This window comes from Strongylocentrotus purpuratus, unplaced genomic scaffold, assembly GCF_000002235.5.
Source record: "Strongylocentrotus purpuratus isolate Spur 01 unplaced genomic scaffold, Spur_5.0 spur5_scaffold_6, whole genome shotgun sequence".
In the NCBI taxonomy this organism is placed as follows: domain Eukaryota; kingdom Metazoa; phylum Echinodermata; class Echinoidea; order Camarodonta; family Strongylocentrotidae; genus Strongylocentrotus; species Strongylocentrotus purpuratus.
In genome coordinates this window covers 10,302,598-10,322,276 of record NW_022145612.1, presented here as the reverse complement: position 1 = coordinate 10,322,276, position 19,679 = coordinate 10,302,598, and the positions used below count along the sequence as shown (strand labels likewise).

At 36.6% G+C, this 19,679-nt stretch overlaps 1 protein-coding gene across 1 annotated transcript; it reads right to left on the bottom strand.

Annotated features, from left to right (window-relative positions):
- Positions 1-9,402: 9,402 nt before the first annotated feature.
- Positions 9,403-13,102, bottom strand: LOC581903 (ecdysis triggering hormone receptor subtype-A). The gene has a single exon (XM_030972716.1). The coding sequence runs from the start codon at positions 13,042-13,044 to the stop codon at positions 11,827-11,829; it is 1,218 nt and encodes a 405-aa protein (XP_030828576.1). The 5' UTR covers positions 13,045-13,102; the 3' UTR covers positions 9,403-11,826.
- Between the last annotated feature and the right edge of the window lie 6,577 nt (positions 13,103-19,679).

The following is a 19,679-nucleotide window of genomic DNA, read 5'->3' as shown; positions in this document are numbered from 1 at the left end:
AGCTCTTACAGAACTGGAAAAAAAATACAATATTCCTCTGATGAAAGTCTAATTCCTTACAACGGCGAATTAAGTTAAGCCGTCATTATTTTTATTGGAATGGCATTATATATATATATATATATATATTTCATTTTAAAAAAAGGGGGGGGGGGGAGGCTGAACTTACAGGACACAATTAAACTGATTGTGACCAAGGTAAAAAGCTGGATACAGGTATCATATTTTAGAATGAAAATTATGAATGGAGATAACAAATCTACCGTGACACTTGTTTGACGGGAGCAACGGTATCGACAATGAATAATAGTTTTTTTACTGGCTTTCCATTCATATCTCGGTAATATCCACTCTGAGTTCTCCTTTTTGTTTTGCGAAAAACGGTAAGGCTCTTTAACTGGGCAGCTCTGAGTACCTAAGACACCAATCGTTTGTCATTGTCAAGACTAATCGAATCATTAGCCACATAGGCCTAGGGTCTTAGAACAAACCAAGGCCACCTCCAAGATAATCGCTTCCAAGAGGATAGCATTGTCCCGTTGGAAGCCTTCTCATTAACCGCTGGTTTCATCTTTCCGAATTCACGATGCGACGCGAGAAATGTTCTAATGTGTGAAACACTTGTATTTCTTCGACGGAGCGCCGTATACGGAATCCCTTCATTCATGGGCGTCTCCGGTTGGACTACACATGCACTGTTGGAATTGATAATATATAGTAAAAAATAGTAATGATGATGACAATATCATTGATAAAATAATAATAAGAAGAATAATACCAATACTACTAATAATACCAATATTACTACTGTTATTTAAACTACTTCCACTACTTCCACTACTTATAATAATAACAATTTTTGTAGTGAAACTTGCAGAAATAGCATATTCTGCTAATGCGCTGCCAGAAGAATATTTTAACTCTGAACCCCCCTGTCCCAGCCTCATACCACTATCCATCCAAGGGGTAGTTCAAGACGCCCACAAAGTAGGCCTACTATGGTTTGGTCCAGGTTGCCCTGGGTTGCTCGAAGCATTCAAGGAATTATTCGTATAATAGAGTGGCAAAGAACATCAATGCAAGGACTAGTGCTCGATCCGCGAACCACAATCATCATGGGTCGTAATTCTCCTCCATTTTCCTCTTCTTTCCCGATGGGGGGGGGGGGGGGGCGAGGGCCCTCCATTTTTTCAGCGGTAGGACCCTCTAGATGAAAAGTTAGTTTTGAAATAATTTAACATTTTGTTAAAAATTATATTGTCAAAAATGTATACTTGCCGATTTGCTCGATTTCGATGCCAAGAATGCTGCTTTTAACACCCATCAGATCATCGTTCACATTGTGGAGTTATAGATGGTACGGTGCTAACACTCGAAAGTTATCCCCTCTCTTTGACTTCTTCGTTTTATCCTGATTTTACTTCGGGCTTCGCAGTCATTAGCAACATTATACGGAGACGTTCATGGAAAGTAATTGTATACTTGAGTTGATTAACTTGATTGTAGACTGGAGATAACTCACATTATCTGCTCATGATGTTATTTGATTCCTAAAGCAGACTGAGAATCAATTCTCAGAGGGTATCAAGCGACTACATAACCCAGTTTCTCTAATACCTTTATGTAATCAGTAGCTCTAATGTTTCACGGATTGTCTCTTCTACGGACATTTGCCATTTTTGTATCCTTAGATGGATATGTAATGCAAGCATGGTGGAGCGAACTCAGCAGACTGAAGCAGGTTATCGTTTTATAAAAGCTCAAGTAGGATTTAAGTAAAATGATACAGTCTATTCATTCTTAAACACTTCAAACGGATGCCCTTTTGAAAACCCAGTAGAATACAGTAATTGCGACCAATTTGACTTAGTTCTTAAGACATGGGTTCACTGGCACGGCTAGTATCACGAGTATTGTAATGTAGAATTTAAGAAAATTAATGAATTGTAAGTTTTTTGTATTGTTTAAAAGGTAACTTAGGTTGAAGACCTGACCCTATTCCGATGCATAGCCCACAATGAGGCCTGGTATAAAACTTAGCTTCTAACATGGGCCTTGGTGAATCGGTGAGTATCATTTGTATACTTCAAAAACTTGATTTCTCAAACTCATCATGTATTGTTATATAGCGTTGTTTTCATATTTTGTTTGAATTGTAATAATATCTATTGTATTTTTATTTGTGGAAAAATGTTTTTAAGTGAAAAATTGTGAATAAAATGTTATTAAGTGAAAAATTGTGAATGAGATTATTCTCTGTTTTAAGTGGGAATTTTTGTTTTTTAAATATAAGATTTACATGGCCACTGCGCAAGGACGACATGCATAATCGTGAAGTGTTTCATATTGAACCGTTTTTTTGTGTTGAAAATTAGAAAAAATGTTCTTAGGAAAAATGCACTAGGTAAATGAAACAAGATTGGAAATAGACATTCAGGGGCAATGAGACCCTTGATTGGCAGCTCTTCGATAGATCTTGGAAGAAGCATCGAATGTTTATCATACTCGAACTGCTAAATACCGAAATGCTAAATACCGATTGTATTCAGAGTTGCTCCTCAAAAGATATAAAAGTAACTGTGATATTTGTTCTCAATAAGCTGATGGTGTACCATTCCTATAGGCCATTGTTATCCCTAGAACAAAACTAAGGAAATCACTGCATGCTGGATCGTCTCTCCATTGATAGAACACTAGTTGTCAATAGAATGATGTGTATGAGGGGACTGGATATTTCTGGCACATTTGGGACTTTCCTGACCCCATCCAGAAAAGAATCGAGATTGAACGTGTCTTCATATAGAGGAAATAGGCGTCATTGAATTTTACAGGTTTGGAATGCAGATTTTTGTTGTTGATTTTTGTTGATTTTGTTGATTTTTTTATTTATTTATATATTTATTTATTTATTATTATTATTATTATTATTATTATTTTATTTTTTATTTTTTTTAAATTAATTAATTAATTTATTTATTTATTTATTTATTTATTTTTTTTTTTTTGGGGGGGGGGGGTCAAAAGTACCCTCTTAAAGTTGACTCTGATAGCTGTGCTCACAATGCTCACATTAACTTTATGATATCGTTATACTGTTATGTACAAAATAAAACCTATCATAACAATATTGTCAAATGTAGTGTTATCAACCCTTACACTTTTTAGTCTTTTGCGGGACGTTTTGCCAAGGTCAGCACGGAGCTCTACTTTTATAAGGGAACGTGAAACACTATTGTAAATATTAAAAACAAAACAAAAATCAACTCAAGGACAATTTCAATACCCTATTATACATTCCATAGCATTCTTGGTTGGATTATGCAGTACCTCACTGTTGGTGTCGTCGTCCTACGAGCCATGACTGACCCTTTGTGACCCTATTGATGATGAAGTTCCAACCACTTCTATCCTGGGCATAGCGAATTTCATAGGCGACCCATAATGCTGTTGAAATTGCCTTAAGATGATTACTTTCGGAAGTATTTGCGATCAAGTTCGACCTAATTATTTACATTTACATTAATAACAGCTTAAAATTCAAGCGAGAAATAACTTCCCGAGACCCACAATTTTGTCGTAAGAATAGGATCTGTGTTATGATCTAAGGTAGATATGAAGTGATCCACAGGGGAGGGGGAAAAAACAAAAAACAAATCGGATCTTATAAATTGCATTTTATAGATAGAATAACGAAGAAATAAGTCAAAATAAAGTTAAGATAAGTTACTCCAGTATGCATGGGTGATATCATAAGTACTTATTATGGAGATGGTACCTTTTTGAAAGCTTAACGGTCTTTAAAAAGAAGAATTATGTTAAGGTATCTGTTTCAACATTTGAATTGGAAATAGAGGAATCGAGAACAATTATGTTATGTTATCTGTTTCAACATTGGAATTGGAAATAGAGGAAGATTAGATTCTGTTTTGTATCCATAGCAGAACATGCGGAGAAATCCATAATCTAGTCGGATTATCTTGTTATAAAACCGACATTTCGATTTGGTTGCTGACAGAATGATAAATCTTAGCTTTCATGCAAACTAAAAACAAATTAGATCTTCACAAAGCTTTAGCACGTAGTATCCGCCTTTCTACTTTTTTTCTTACTATTCTTTTCAAAAGAAGTATCAGAGGCTCATAATAGATGTAAGACAGTTTCTTTCTCCACTGATCACTCTCGTTTCATTTCGCACTTTCACAAAGTGGGTCGTGGCATGGGATAAGTAAATTATTGCCATGGTAACAGCACTATTTTGTCATGCGTCATCATGATACAGTGATTATGTTGCTGATACCTGATAAAGTTCTTAACCGCTGTTTGCCGAAACGGAAGCAGCGTAAAAAAGAAAACGTATTTTGTATGTTGCATCTTTTTTTTTTTTTAAATCTGAATGACCTACCCTGCTTTTTAAAGAAGACATGAATAAATAAAATAAATGAGGATACAATTAAAATGCTTCCCTTTGCGTTGAATTATAATATATGCCATGGTACATTATTCATCATCGAACTCAATTTAATGCTTACAAATTATTTGAAATGTTGTCACATGTTAAAAGGCGGCTTACGAGAACAGTGACCAACGATACCAAAAGTATGTAGTTCTTAATATGTGTCTTCGGATAAGTTATAGCAGGGTTAAAAACTCGGGGAGCCAATGAGAGAAACAAGCCGCGAGACCGACGTCTTGCGGGCCGCCAGTCTTGTGGGTTTTTGGTTGACTGGGATTTCTCCGTCGTCGGTCGAGTTTCATTCTTTTCGGAGAGAATTGCACATGTTCAGAATGACGTGGAATGCCCGTGAGCGATTGCGATTGTTTAAGAAAGGTTGAACAGAGAGGGAACGTTAGGAATCATAGCCAGCCGGCCGGTCAATTGTTAATGTGGTTAAGAGAAGAAATCAAAAGAGAAAAGGAAAGAAATGAAAGATGATACCAGTGGGGAAGATTAAACAAAATAAAACATAAAATAAGGACGGAAGACGACTATACCACCATTAAGTCACATTAAAATAACATTGCTATCTCACTAACTAACTATCCCATTTTAAGTAGGTGATACGGTGAACATTTAGTTGTTGCGTTGTTTACTGACATACGATAAAAAAAATATTTTAAACCTGATTTTCTCATCTTTTTTGTTAACAGCCATAAGCTCTGAAGTCTGAAAATGAAAATTAGCATAATAGCGTTGCAAAGTCTATTTTTCATGTATAGGTAAATTCGTATCTAGATAATACCTCATTTGTCAGAGAGAGGAAGTCTCATAAGAAAAGCAAAATTCATCCTATTCCACTCCCTGCATCCTGAATAATTTATAAAATAAAATAAAAGGCTTGTTAGAACGGACATCAGGCTATGATTTCCAGGGGGAAAAAGTAGAAGCAACAGTTGAACTATTCGTGAAAGTGTGTCGATGATTATCCGAGGCTTAATATGATTGACGAGAGTACTCTGTTCATTGTCGTCCGCCAATGCATATTGAATTATATAACCGACGTATCCCCCAATTAAAAATAAAAATCATAATTAGCGCTAAAACCATACTGTTAGGTCGTATGGTGTTTATCAAGACAAACACCCGCTTCGTTGTTTAGGTGCTTATTATCATGATTACATCATTCATCAAAGAATAGAATAAGGGGATGAGAATGGACATTCAGAGAACTGTTTTGGCAAGACTGCATCCTCACGTGGGAAATAAAGAATGACTGATGTATAGGTCATGGTGTCTGATATTTACCGGTGATTAGTTCTAAGCTTTAGCTCCAGTGCACCTGCCTTACAAGTGGGTCAAATACTGGACGGTTAATTGTGCATGGTGTACTGCAGGGAAGACGGTCTGTAGAGACTGTTGTGTAAGAGGAAATTGTATTGAGCTTTATCAGAGGCTCACCGCGGATCGTACGAGAGAAAATAGGCAGGTGTCACCTCTCGGGCTGACCTGCTCACTTTCCTCTTACTGGACGTGTATTGTGTAATGGACGATGTTTATCCGTTGTTGACTAGATAACGAACGCATTTTGTGTGTGGAGGATAATACACTAATGCTTTAAAGATAACAAATAGATGAAAGCTTACTTATCATGCTACAAGCCACACAATGATCATATTAACATGGTTAAGAAATATCAGAAGTATATCTTGGATTCGGGCTTGGATTATCCTATTAATATAATAGTCATAGGTTTAAAACTGAGAAGGGTTCATGCATTTTAGTAAGCACACCATTTTTAGAGGGTGATACGTAGCTGCATCAGAAACTATTTGTTTTAATTGTGGACTTAAACAGTTTTTCCTCATGACTTTATTCCAATCGAATACATATTTTCAAGTAAAATTAAAACAAATCCTAAAAAATATCTCTGACACATGGGTCGAAACAAGTTGTCTAATATTCATAGCTATACGAATCTTGCTCGCACCAGAAGAAAAAAAAATGCTAGAACCTTTATATTTTGCGAAATTTCTCGTTAAGTAGAATATTTTTATGCAAAATTCCTGTCCTACCGTTAAAAGAATAACTGTTTAGTAGCTGAATTATTACGAAATACATGTTGTTTACGCAATTCTACTGTGAGTTTCTCTACCTATGATGTGTATAAACACACACAATTTTTTTTCTCGAGAAAAACTTCAGAGACCCCTTTGTGTGTATGTACGTGTGTGTTTGTGTGTGGTATGGATACTATTGGCTAATTCTAGTCTGCATTAGAAAAAAAAGAAGAGGTAATTATCGTTGTGGTCCCAGACTACCATACGCTGCACCATCATGCCCTTGGGGAAAGACATGCAATTTTAACAAAATAAGGACATTCACCAGAATGTGGCTTCTCTGAGAAAACAAAACATCCCCTTTTAATATAATTATCAATTCCTGTGTGCTTTCTTCAACATTTTTTAAGGTTACAATTTTAAGCTAGGATACCAGTATATTCTATAATGATTAAACAGCGACAACTAAAACAGACCGTTAGTTTACAATTGTCTGTACATATATAGCTTGAATTGAGTTATAAGGGTGAAAGTGCTTTAGAAGATTAAATATAGATAGAGTTCAGATTCTCCAGTATTCATACTATTCAACATCCAAAATGTGAAAATTATACTCTTGAAGTTGCTTAATACGCTGTAAAATGATCCCTCTCAAATAGCTCACGAATAACATTACATTCAAACAAATATGTGTTTTCTAAGCACATAACCTTAGGAGGGGGGAGGGGGGAGGGGGGGGGGGGGTAGAATAATACAAATACAAAGCCGCTACCTTATTCCCATATTCCCCTGTCAATTTCATATTTGTCTTGTATCAGAGAACCTCAAATGTCAATTTCTGTATATCTTACTTTCGTAATTTTACGGTCATTAGTCTTGGGAATTGTTAAATTGGCAACATAGTGCATCTTGGCTGTGGCTGATTGAAGTATGGAATGGAATGAAGATTACTTTCAAATGCTGCTTCGTGCAGAGATAGCGTCATCGTGACTGTATTACTTCCTTCTTTTCCCCATAAAATGTAAATATTCGTATAAAATGGCGACTAGTTTTAAATATTCACTTTGACCGATATGTGCCAAATATAATTTGCCTTTCTTCTTTCCAAATATTTATATCGAGAAGTATTATCATCTTTTTTAACATAGAGTGAAACAAGTAGACAGGGAACTCGTCTCGATCACTCTGTGAAATATCTAAAAATATACATTTATTTGTATAACTCTGTATTGAGTAAGTTGAACCCAACATTGGCTTTCATAAGTCAAGTTTAAGAAAGGAGAAACGAGATTTCTTTTCTAAGCATTCTTAAACTCGACTTTAGACATTACTTAAACCCAGCGTCGGATTACATGCAATATTTGTGAAGTGGTCGAAGCCAGGGATGTAATCTAAGGCGTCAACAACATTTATGTCCAAAGTATAAAAGAAATAAATCCTCGAACTACCTGATAACTCTGGTTTGTATTTCATTTTTTATGAATTTTATGGAATTCCTGGCCTGTGTTATACGACCTGGAAACTACGTGCCTACTCTTCTCGATATAGAACGTCATGTAACTCAAACCTAATGGTATTTTAGGTGCCGATCATGGAAACAGCAAGTCGTCTTTACCTTTCTGAACTATCACTGCTCATACTTCAGGATACATGACTCTCAATGATCTCCCAATTTACTCCCTGGGGCTAGGTGGGGGTCTCAGGTAACCCGATTAACCATTCCACCACTGCGACAGGAAAGTAACTTGATTGACTGACAGTTTAGAACAGCGATACCCCCAGATAGAATGTCAACAGTGTTGACCTGAAGGAGAAGTTCTGTATCATATTCGACCTTTTCTTCTGCATCTCTTTCCCCTCATAGATTCTACGAAGTAATCAAATGAAGATTGGTATGGAATGTATCGTCAGAGGCGCCATTGAGGCATTCTTAACCTAAAGGGTGATATGTTGAGGTTTCCGATGATGTGCGTTTCTTCGAAATTCCGGTACGGAAGGAAATGAAAGAATATTGGTTGCGTAGATTAAAACAAAAATAACCTGCAAAGTCTGCCCCCAAGCAACACTTAAGGATACGTCGAACATTTGAGCAGAAATGATTAGATGAAATAATCTGCATACCTGAGTACACATTAATACAAAATATAAATATATATATATATATCTGTATAAAATGTGTATGTGTGATGTGCGTGAGGGTGTGTGAGTGTGAGTGTGTGTGAAGGTGGATGGGTGCGTGTTTTATCAGGTAAAACAGTGAAGAGGCGTGTTAATATATGCTTCAGAAGAATTAATAGAGGTTTTGAGATTTCATATACTTGGAAAATATTTGTAAACTTTCTTATTCTTTATATTCCTCTCTAGAATACTATTAAAAAAGCAATGTACCATGAAAAAAGTGAAAAAAGGTCTCTCTTCGAATGCCCCCATATTTCAAATATGACCAGATTAAACAAAAAACAGAACTACGGACAACGTTTTCGATGCCACATGTAACAGTAGTCCCATGTGTCCATATTCATATATGAACTTTTCAGCAAGATTGTATTCATACCGATGGTTCCAAAAGCTCACAAACTCAACTAAATAATTGCAGTAATTTTGTGAGATAAAAATACTATTCCCACTAAATTCTGGAACGCTTCTTTCATGATGCATGACACGATCAATACCTCAACATTTCTTTCCGTGTAGGTAGAAGTTTTGAAGTAGCAATTTTTGTATCTCTCATGGACTCTAAATGAAAAGTACATTTTAAGCTTGCCTGTAAATATTCTATATCTGCTTTCATGTAGACTAGTAAAACTTCACTTGCATCAAAGATATAGCACTGTAATCGTGCATACATTTTACTTTCCTGAAAAGACCTTGAATTAGATGAACATTCCAAATATCCCTTTACACAAGTTTTTTTTTTCCATACAACATTTAATGTAGCATTAAATGTAATGTATTTTAATTCAATCAATTCCAAAGAGTCAACAACACAAGACATTATGCGCTTACAATGAGCAATTGATATGCAGAGTAGTTGTAATAGGATTCATAGAAGATAAAATACTTTACGATCGTCGCTAGAAAATACTTTCATATAATTCATCTAATTTGAAATATAATATACATTTCCCTGTTTGAATATGGTGTGATATCCGTCCTGTAAACACGATGAAAGAACAAAGAGATCATACACACATATCTTTTTCAAAAAGATACTGAAATGATGCCAGAACAGCAACTTCGAGAAACATTACAACAGTCATACATAATGTTACGTTCAAGCGTTTATCAATACATTCATCAGTGTGGTTTGTTAGTGGTTATTCCTCGTTAAAAAGCACACAATTTGAGAAAATTGTGGGGTCACACCAAAATCACCATTTTCATTATATATAATTAATAAATATATCACTGACTATTTAGGAATATTTCTAACTTATGATTCCTAGGGTCCTTGATCAACCCATAAAACTGAGCGTGTCAATAATTTCAATTCATAATTCTTAAGCTACTGTATATAACTTATACACTAATACATATTTCCTTGCATTAAAAAAAACCCAGCTGTACACGGACATGACGAGTGGACAAGGATGTTACAAATCTGAATGATTATCAGAGACGAAAAACGTATTTGATATTTACTTCATCCTAGTGTTTAAAGAAAATAACGAATTAATTCGAAAGTGAAACTGAATGGACAGTATGAATTCAGTGATTGTTGATTGTGTTACACAATGTTTTGATGCGGTCCACAGTATAAAGCCAAACTTTGGGTCGATTCCGTATTATTTCTCTAATAACCGGTATTCTGGAAACAGGTAGGCTTCAAGAAAATACGAATCTGCATTGTAAGTACTCAAATTAACAAAAAAGTAAAATGTTTCTTATTTAAAGAATCCCTTGGGTTCTTTAAATTAATGCAATAGGTAGTCTCCAGCATCATTCCAAAGCACACGTGATTGACAAGAGTATAATAAGTAATGGTGTATGTTACAAATGTCGTGATCATTTCAAAGAAAAATAAATTCAACACAGGAACCACAGCAGACACGGATTCCAAATATACATTTATGGATAATCTTTGTTTTTTGTACAGCAACAACATCAAGATAGTACATATCTTAAGATTACAAGTACGGGAATTGTACTTCTCAGAACTGCCTCGAATACTCAGAATTGATCAGTGTTCAAGACTTTGATCATTGTCTATCAGTGTTTGTCAATGAATAGAACGTCCGGTTGAATAGAAAGCAAAAACCAGCGTTTACGTCGCGAAAATGATCTGCCTCAAACGTGCTCACTCATTCTTTTGTTTTCCTTCCATTTAATATTAAATGGGGAGAGGTTCCGTCATTTCAAAGTTTACTACACTATATTTGCTGCGTTTTCCTTCAAATCACAAAACAAAACCTAAGCGATGGCATCTCCAAGATTTCGTCCTGTTGTTGGCGTGGGTAACGTGCGTTTGGTGGCTCGATAAATCGTTTAGAGGTTGGAGCAAGTTAAACAGTGGTGGAGCTTCATAAACATTTCATGTTGAATTATGTTAATGCCTTGTTTTACATTAGTAACCCGAATAAAGTAAAATATGACAAACTACAATAATTCGCGGGATTAATGATTGAATTCCTTGGGTTCAACGTAGATTGTATAATCAGTACACAGTCCCGATGGTCGCTTTAATCAGTTCTGTTCTTTATATTTACACTCAGCCACACTTAGATATTCTTCAGGTTACTTATCTTCCGCAAGTCGAACAACTGTGGACACGATGATTATTTCAGAAAAAAATATTATATTATGCATTTTGTCGACCAGGTAGCGTATAATTATTTTCCACTTAATCTTAGCAATAAACTGTATGCCCGAAGATATCGAAGCAACTGACGTTGAAAGATGAAGGATATTTTGTATCGCAGTGCTTTCCGTAAGGAATGTAACTTTGAGAAAATCGACGCGAAATCTGCTGCAGAAATCACCTCTAAAGGCAACATAGCAAAAATATCTGTTTGCTTTCTCATGCATTGGCGGAGAAATCCAACTCAGAAGCCTTTCTTCGTTCGTAATACCTTGATAATGTTTGACGACCTCCCAAATATGAAGAATGTGTGAACACATTATGGCAGTACATTTTGGCAATAGTTTGTATCCATGACAATTCACAGTACTTTGAAAATCTGCGTTTGGATAAATGATTCACTGTTTCAATTTTACACAAAATGTCAACCGGAAAATCTTTCTGAATTCCCGGATCACCACGAGAGCAAGAGGGCTAGATTTCCTAACTCGTTGAAGTGGAGCGAATGGGTAACGCAACCTTGATGAAGCTCTTTACCTCGTAGAACGCTCATATTCGAATCGCGTGCTTGCGTTGTTGGTATACTTTGATTTCCTGTCACTGGACGCCTCTCCGTTCACATTCACATAACTTGGAATACAACAAAGGAATGTTTGGCGGAAAGCATGACGATACCGGTCGCTCATGATGTTATATATAATTGGATTGACAGCGGAGTTTGTGTACATCATTATGCGGGCCGTGTTGACGAGAACCCAGGTGATGTCAGGAGGAAGACTGTGCCGGAATATATCGAAGAGATTGAGCAGACGAAATGGTGTGATGCAGATGATATAGACGGTGATGGTTACAATAAGCATGCGTACAACTTGCTTCTTCATGCGCGTTGAAGAACTCCCTGCAGAACCACGCAGTGAAGAACTCTTGCTAAGGCGCTGTAGTTGGAGCACTATCAAGGTATAGAGGACCATGGTTACAGGTATCACCATGAGCAAGAGGAACTGATCTACAGTAAGCGAGAACCGAAAGCGACCACATGGCTTGTGTGCTCTTGGTAAACAATAGGAGCAGTCTACTTTGGTCCTTGGGTATTGATCAAAGTCGGTCTCGTTTGACGACTCGGGCCAGACCAGATTAACCTCGTACAAATCGGCGAAGATGATGGTGGGAATTTTGTAAAGACAGGTAAAAAGCCATATCAACCCGCATACCAATATCGCTCGCGGTCTCGTGCTCAACTGCTTGAATTTGTGGGGCCAGCAAATAGCAACGTATCGCTCCAGAGTGACCACGATGACCGTCAGTCCAGACACTATAATTCCAACATCGGTTGCAAACATGGTTATCTTGCAGTAAGGACGGCTGATGCTCTTGTAATCCGCAAAGACGGGACTCGTAGCGTAAAGAATCCAGAACTGCGGCACGGCGGCCAAGAAGAAGAGCATGTCGGCGATAGCGAGGTTGATCAGGTAATGATTGGTGACCGTCCTCATACCCTTGATCCGAAGGAAGACCACGATGACCGAAGCGTTCCCAATGACACCGATGATGAAGATGATGGGCATGGCAACCGTGACGAGAAGCCGATCCAAGTAGGAGTAGATGTAGAGCTGGAGAACCTCCTTTGTAATGACATATTCCAATTTGTCTGCAGCCATCGAACTGTTGGCGGATGCGTCACCGGGTCCAAGACTGGAGACGCCATCCTCTAAGATGGTCGCCACGCTTGGAAATGGACTCGTCAAACTCATCGTCCCATTAGTCACTACTTGCAAGATGATACTGTGGCAGAAGGAAATGACAAAGAAATGATAGGTATTAAACGATGTGTTGTTTACAACCCGTGAAGTTCGTGAACAATGATACAAATAAGTTGAAAAGAGAAAAGAGGTACAGCTATATGAACATACATCAAAAGTGATCTCATTTCTAAAATATAAAACTTGGCAAGTACGTTATATTGTTGCATGATCAGTGTACATGCACATCCAAGATATTATGAAGATTAGAAAGAAAATTTATGACCAAATACAAACGTTTTTGACGCAAACAATGCATAATTATCTCGACAAGGGATGTCGAAGTTATCCTGTGCCACCCTGTGTACTGCTTGTTCCTCAGGGTCCATTAAGTAATGAAACGATTTCTTTTTAATCGTTCAAACGGAGGGGATCTCCTGACAAACCTTTAAAGTAATAACGTAGAATTTAATTCCAATCTCCTTCTTGAATTTAATTTCCTCGTGAAAGCTTACCTTCGGACACTTTGTAGACTATTACAAATTGGAAAATATTACTGCCAAAATGTTACATAAATGTATTTCATCTTCCTCTTGAACATAGGAGATATTAAAGTTGATGTGATATCTAGGAAAGAAGTATACAACTCAACTCGCAAATATTATGTTCTTCAAACATTATCAGTTTTTGTAGAAAAGTATGTAGTAATATGCATAAACCTCTCATTCGCACGTGCACGCTATCTCATATCTCTGATGTACGAGGTCAAAACACAACTTCTTTATATATAATATTTCAGAACCTACTCTAACATCCCCAGCAAAACTGATATTGAAACACGCATGTTGAATAGAACTTCTCGCTATTCTTGCAACCAAGGTCCTCAGAAACAATAGCAGACAAAAATATGTACAGTTCATATGAATGGTTTGGTATATCATATGACGATGAAAAAATGCTTTCCGTGCAAATGAGGAGCAACAACCAATTTTGTAGTCTGGTAATTCAAAAAGATTAATGCACTAACAAGCGGCACGAAATCTGTGCACTACGTTGAAATCAACGTTTGATTACTTATTAATTAAAAAGTTCTTTAAAAGGCAAGGTAGAGTTTGCCGACAATTTAAATGTAGTCGTGATTTCAGTAGATCAGACGGCTACATCTAATCTTTACCTCTTAAAAGACTGGTAGCCTAATTTAGTAGCGCTCATGAAAATTATCAATTACCCCGTCCAGGCTTTTCTTGAAAAGGGGAAATATGAGCATTGATGCCTGACTGATATGATTCTGTGCTCTTGTACTGAAAACTTTAATAGTGCAACTTTGACGAGACCGATGAAACCCTAGACTCTTTCATATTGAAGATAATCAGTGTGATGCCGTTCAGATATATACTTTCCCATTTAGCACTAACATCATCAATTTTCCATAAAGACATAGTTGAAGTTTTATAACAAGCGACTCTGGAATACAATGCTTTTACTTAAAGGCACGATACATCCCGATGAACTTAACCTTGTATATATGGAGATGGCAGATTTCATTGATTCTATAGTCAGTAAGTTTTAAGCCCCAAACAGATATGACGCGGTAAACTGAAGCGGTGTTTTATGTTGACGTAATGTGAATTAATTACGCTTCACATGTCTGTATCTTCTACCATAGAGCTAAGGAAATACGTATAGGAAATTCGATGCTCGCAATTGCCGTTCCCTTGCACTTTAAAATAAAACCGCGGCATTTAAATCTGAACGAGCCTTCTAGTGAACATTAAAAACAAAAATGAAAATGAAAGAGGAGGTAATATATTACCATCTCTACTCGAAGACGAGACCACAACAACTTGATCGATTGGTACTTAACACTATTCTGCAAATGAACTGGTTATGCAGTATAGCGACGTGATATTAATGGTAATCTTGTCCTTCTTTCAATTCTAGCTTTGATGTGCACCTGCAACCCACTCAGAAAGCAAGGCAATCGATAGAAAGGGGCGGACGCGGATAAAAGAAGATGATAGGATTCTCGCACCATTAACACATTTCATTGATGTATCCAGATGTGAAGGAAAAGTATAAAACTAATAAGATGACAGAACATGCTGGTAAAAAAAGAACAGAGAACCATACCTGTACCATTATCTGAATGATCTACATATCCTTTCATTTTTTGTCTTCAATTTTTCCAGCAAATGAAAGGCCCATTACACACACTACAAACTTCTAACCAGAAAAAGATTAAAATATAGGAAAGTTGAGAGGAGAAAATGTCTCCGATTTTTGAACTAAGGAGAATATGTTTTGATATATCCCGAGGAGTTATACTTTCTCTTTTACGTTGTTGGCGTCATCGAAAGAAGGTGTATATCATCATCAGGAGAACTAAGGATTAGTCAACTGTTGTACCCCTCAAGACACGATGGTTATCACTATCACCCTACCCATCTTACCTCTACGGGGAATATGATGTCTAAAAATATAAAGAGGGGGGAAGCAGTAACAATTGCGAAATCTTATCATGTGACCTAGCCCCCCCCCCCCTCCCAACCCAGCCAAGAGCAAGGGTGATTCTGATCTCTTCAGGTGACACCATTGGGCGGACGAATGTGTCATGTTGGATCAATACGCCTCGCTGCATTTCGCCATATCCGGCACAACTTTGCCAACAGGAGACTGATAATGGTGCGGAAAGAAAGGTCAAGTACTCGGCACGATGCAAATACCACATCCCAGATCAAAGATACAAGTGTCGACGTTATTGGCTTGATCATAAAGGCCAACTATGGATCAATGATTTCAAGATATGGCGTCAATCTGCGGGGAGAGATCAGGATGAATTTATTTGTCTCTTAATTAGAAAAAAATCCAACTTGCTCATGCGACAGAAAGTGGATTGCGCCGATCTATAGCCCGAGGCAGACGAGCCACAAGAGATGGACGTGCTGTTTCAAGAAGACAAAATGCATTCGAGAAATGGACTTTGGAGGAGTAAAGATCATCTTATGAACCCCATTAGGATGATGAACTCGCAGTGGACTCTGACACTGACTCAAGCCGGCCATGCGAATTAAGGAAATTGTCGAGCATATGGAAATGTAATGAAATGCCCATCCGAGATTAGAAACCGTCAAGAGTAGGGAAGGGAAAGGGGTTTGGGGAAATGAATGGGCAATGGAAAGGCAATATGAATAGTGAAATGATCACAGGAATACGAAAAGAAAACACAATAATGTAAATGCAGTGGTAGATTCATAAAAATTTTGAACATGAAATTGATATGTTCCTTTGTTGGACACTGGGGCGTTACAAATGCATAGGAGTAACCAAAATTAAAGAAATGAAGACTTCAACGAGGAAAGAAGTTATTTGTCATAACCATAGAATCCTCAACGATCATATTCGTTATCAAAACAAAGCGAAGGTGCTTTTGTTTTTAATAGAGCTATTCCATGCTCGAGAAATGTTATATTATCGTGGCATATTTTCCGTCTACTTATCAAACGACACGTTGTTTGGGATGATATGTATTTAAACGATTGAAAGCTCGAAATGGTAATATTTCATTGATATCAATAAAAGCTACATCTCATACGGGAACTGCCTGTGTCCCAATGACACTACCCTGATTTCCACTTAATTCCTTAAAAAACGATTGCGAGATGTACATTAAACAATAGGTACTTTAAAGAATAGAATCAAAAGTTTCCTTATGATTGAAAAAGTCAGAAGATTGGACTATGTTTTTTTTCGAAACAAAAACAAACCACTGACAAAACGTTAAAACAGAAACCTGACACTGAAGTGAAGAGGGTATCTATTCTTGTTTTGCGCAGGGATTTTTTTTTTTGAAACCTGAGCTCCTTCCGGATCTTTGATTCAATCACAATTTGATACACATATGCATTGCCATGGTAACTAGAGGAGCAGTACATCCCCCTGAAGCCGCCCCCTGATACCATTTCTTCAAAACAAGTTTTGTTTGTCTCTCGGATTTGTTAAAATCTAAATTATCTTCAGATGTAAAGTATATACATAGCCATAATATAGAAAGAAAAATAACTGTCAGCAAACCAACGTCGATGGCAGAATTCAATAAGTGATTAGGAAAGGCTTCAGACTCGACACCGAAGGGGTCCTAATCAACCACGCTTTCAAGATAGCTGTTGATTCAAGGACTTCGTTGATCAAATTCCAATTAGGCAAAGGTGCAAAATCCACCGCTTGAAGATGGGCGAAACGTCTCATGAACGATCAGTTGGATTGCTAACGCTAAGCGAGGGTGACATATTTCAAGGATAGTTAATCAATGACTATTCATTAATTGAGTGTATTAACCTGTCTCACCAAGGAAGTGAACACCGTTTCATGGATCCACCCATAATGCCTATTAGGAACGTATTAATTTTGGTCTTCAGGTGTTTTAGGTTCTGTACGTCTGGAGCCAATTTAGACTGTTGTTGTTATTATTTTTTTATTTATTTCAATACGGTAATAATAAAACATGCTTTCAGCCGCAAGGCTGTTTTTTCACCAAGTCCGTAAACAAACGAAGTCAACATTACAAAAATAACATAGCATTTACAAATTTATTTACAAAAGATATATAAAGATTTACAAAAACTAAATACAAGTTATACACAAATTATTTTAACAACAAACAAATTTGAGTAGAGATAACAGAGATAGAAAGGAAAATAGAAGAATCAGACAAACGGTATTTACGAACAAAAAGTATCATGATCAAAATATAGTTGAGGGAGGTTATTCAATGATTAACTGGCAGTTTAAATTGTGTTTGTTTTTTTTAAAGTTAGTTTGAGGTTTGGCACTGTCACTATTGACTGGTTAAAATCCTGTTTCATATAAACTCTAAAAGCAAAAGAAAAAAGCTATGTTTACTTGTCCCCAATATTAGGTATAACTATTATACCCAACATCTTGTATCGCTCTCTGTGTCTCTGTTTCTATCTTCCTTCTTTTCTCTCTGTATCAACCTTTGTGGATATGCATACACCCCATCTCCGCTCTTTCAAAGACCAAAATGTTTAAAAACTAGAAAACGCCATGGAGTTATTGTATATTCCATTTATTTAATGTACCTTCTAATATAAAATACAGGTTGTATATTTTGGTCTGATATCCTTGCATTATGATAAAATGGCAAGTCTACATGGCGTGACCCTTACATGTTGGCCTTTCTTACACTTATGTAAATGTAAGAGAACACCGCAACAAGGATACACTTTTTCATATCATGCATGTATGTTGAGGGCTAAAATATGAAATTGGTTTGACACCAGTGCATGTATATGTATATGAACACGTTAGTATGTGGTATCATTTTGCAAAGAAATTATAATTTTGTGATTTTTATTGCTGCAGGGCATGGCAAAGTCGTTATTGGTAGCAGGTGTGTCTTGGTCTAATCAGGACGAGGACAGTAGAAGCATCTAAAGGCTTTCAGCTGTTTGCAAAATCATAACTAATCATGGTAGTGAGTCCCTTATTATACCCTACGCACAAGAATTCTGAGCAACCTGTGTGATCTCTTATCATTCGCCTTCTTCTATTTTTGTTCGTGTTTAAAAAATTTCATGTGAGGACCTAGAATTTTTTTAAAGGTCTCGCAAAGGGACGGCTGATGCAAAGGCAGCGTGAGGAAACTGGGCTTCTACCCATAAGCAAAACAGAATGTAGTTTATACAATCGGCTTAAGTTAAGAGAAGACCCCCTTTTCCTTGATGGATAAAGGAGACTGGAGCCAGAAGGGTGTTTACTCATATACTTGTTCACAGAGTTAGCCCTTCTGGCTCTAAATAGATTAATATTAACAAAAATGAGACTTTCAATATGCAGCAGTCATGTGGAAAATGTCGAACCTACAGACGATGGTAATGGCAGGAAAATTCAACGGCTTTTATTATTTGTCATCCGAATTATTCATTCTATTATACCTTCGATAGTACATTCTTCTTGTGGAGCTCTTCCTTCCAATTTATTATGCCATAAAACAAAGTCAACATAAGTTCGTATATATCAATGCAAAACTGAGAAATAAAGATTATTCGAATAATTCTTGTAGGTTTCCTTAATGGTTATGTTTGAAATATATATTTTTTTTAAAGACCGAAACACGGTGCAATTAGGCCTTACAAACGACTGTTATGATTTTTACGGAAGTACCTGTAAATCTCTTTGAGTGGAGACAGATGATATATTATGTAACAAACGTATTATGTAAAGGGAACCTTAATTACAAGCATAATGCTTCCAAGGTTTCCTCCTCATTACTGCAGATTATTGTTAGCATCATTTGTATTTAATGACTTGCCATTAAATCGTTTTTATTACTGTTGTATCTATCGAATATTATGTACATGTTTTGCTACATTGTCTATGCCTTACTTTGTAAATTTCTTTTCATATGCAGTTAATGTGGAAATAAACCTTTAAAAAAAAATTAAAAAAGAAGATTCTTTTCGGGATTCCTGACGACGGACACAGCATTCTGTTCGTAATGTTTTCTTTCCTATCACAGTGCTTACAGTGCTATTTAGAACAGAATCGAAACCTGACTACTTACATGGCGCTACCAAAAAAGCCTTCTATACATTACTATATATTCCAAAATCTGTATCGATTAAGGT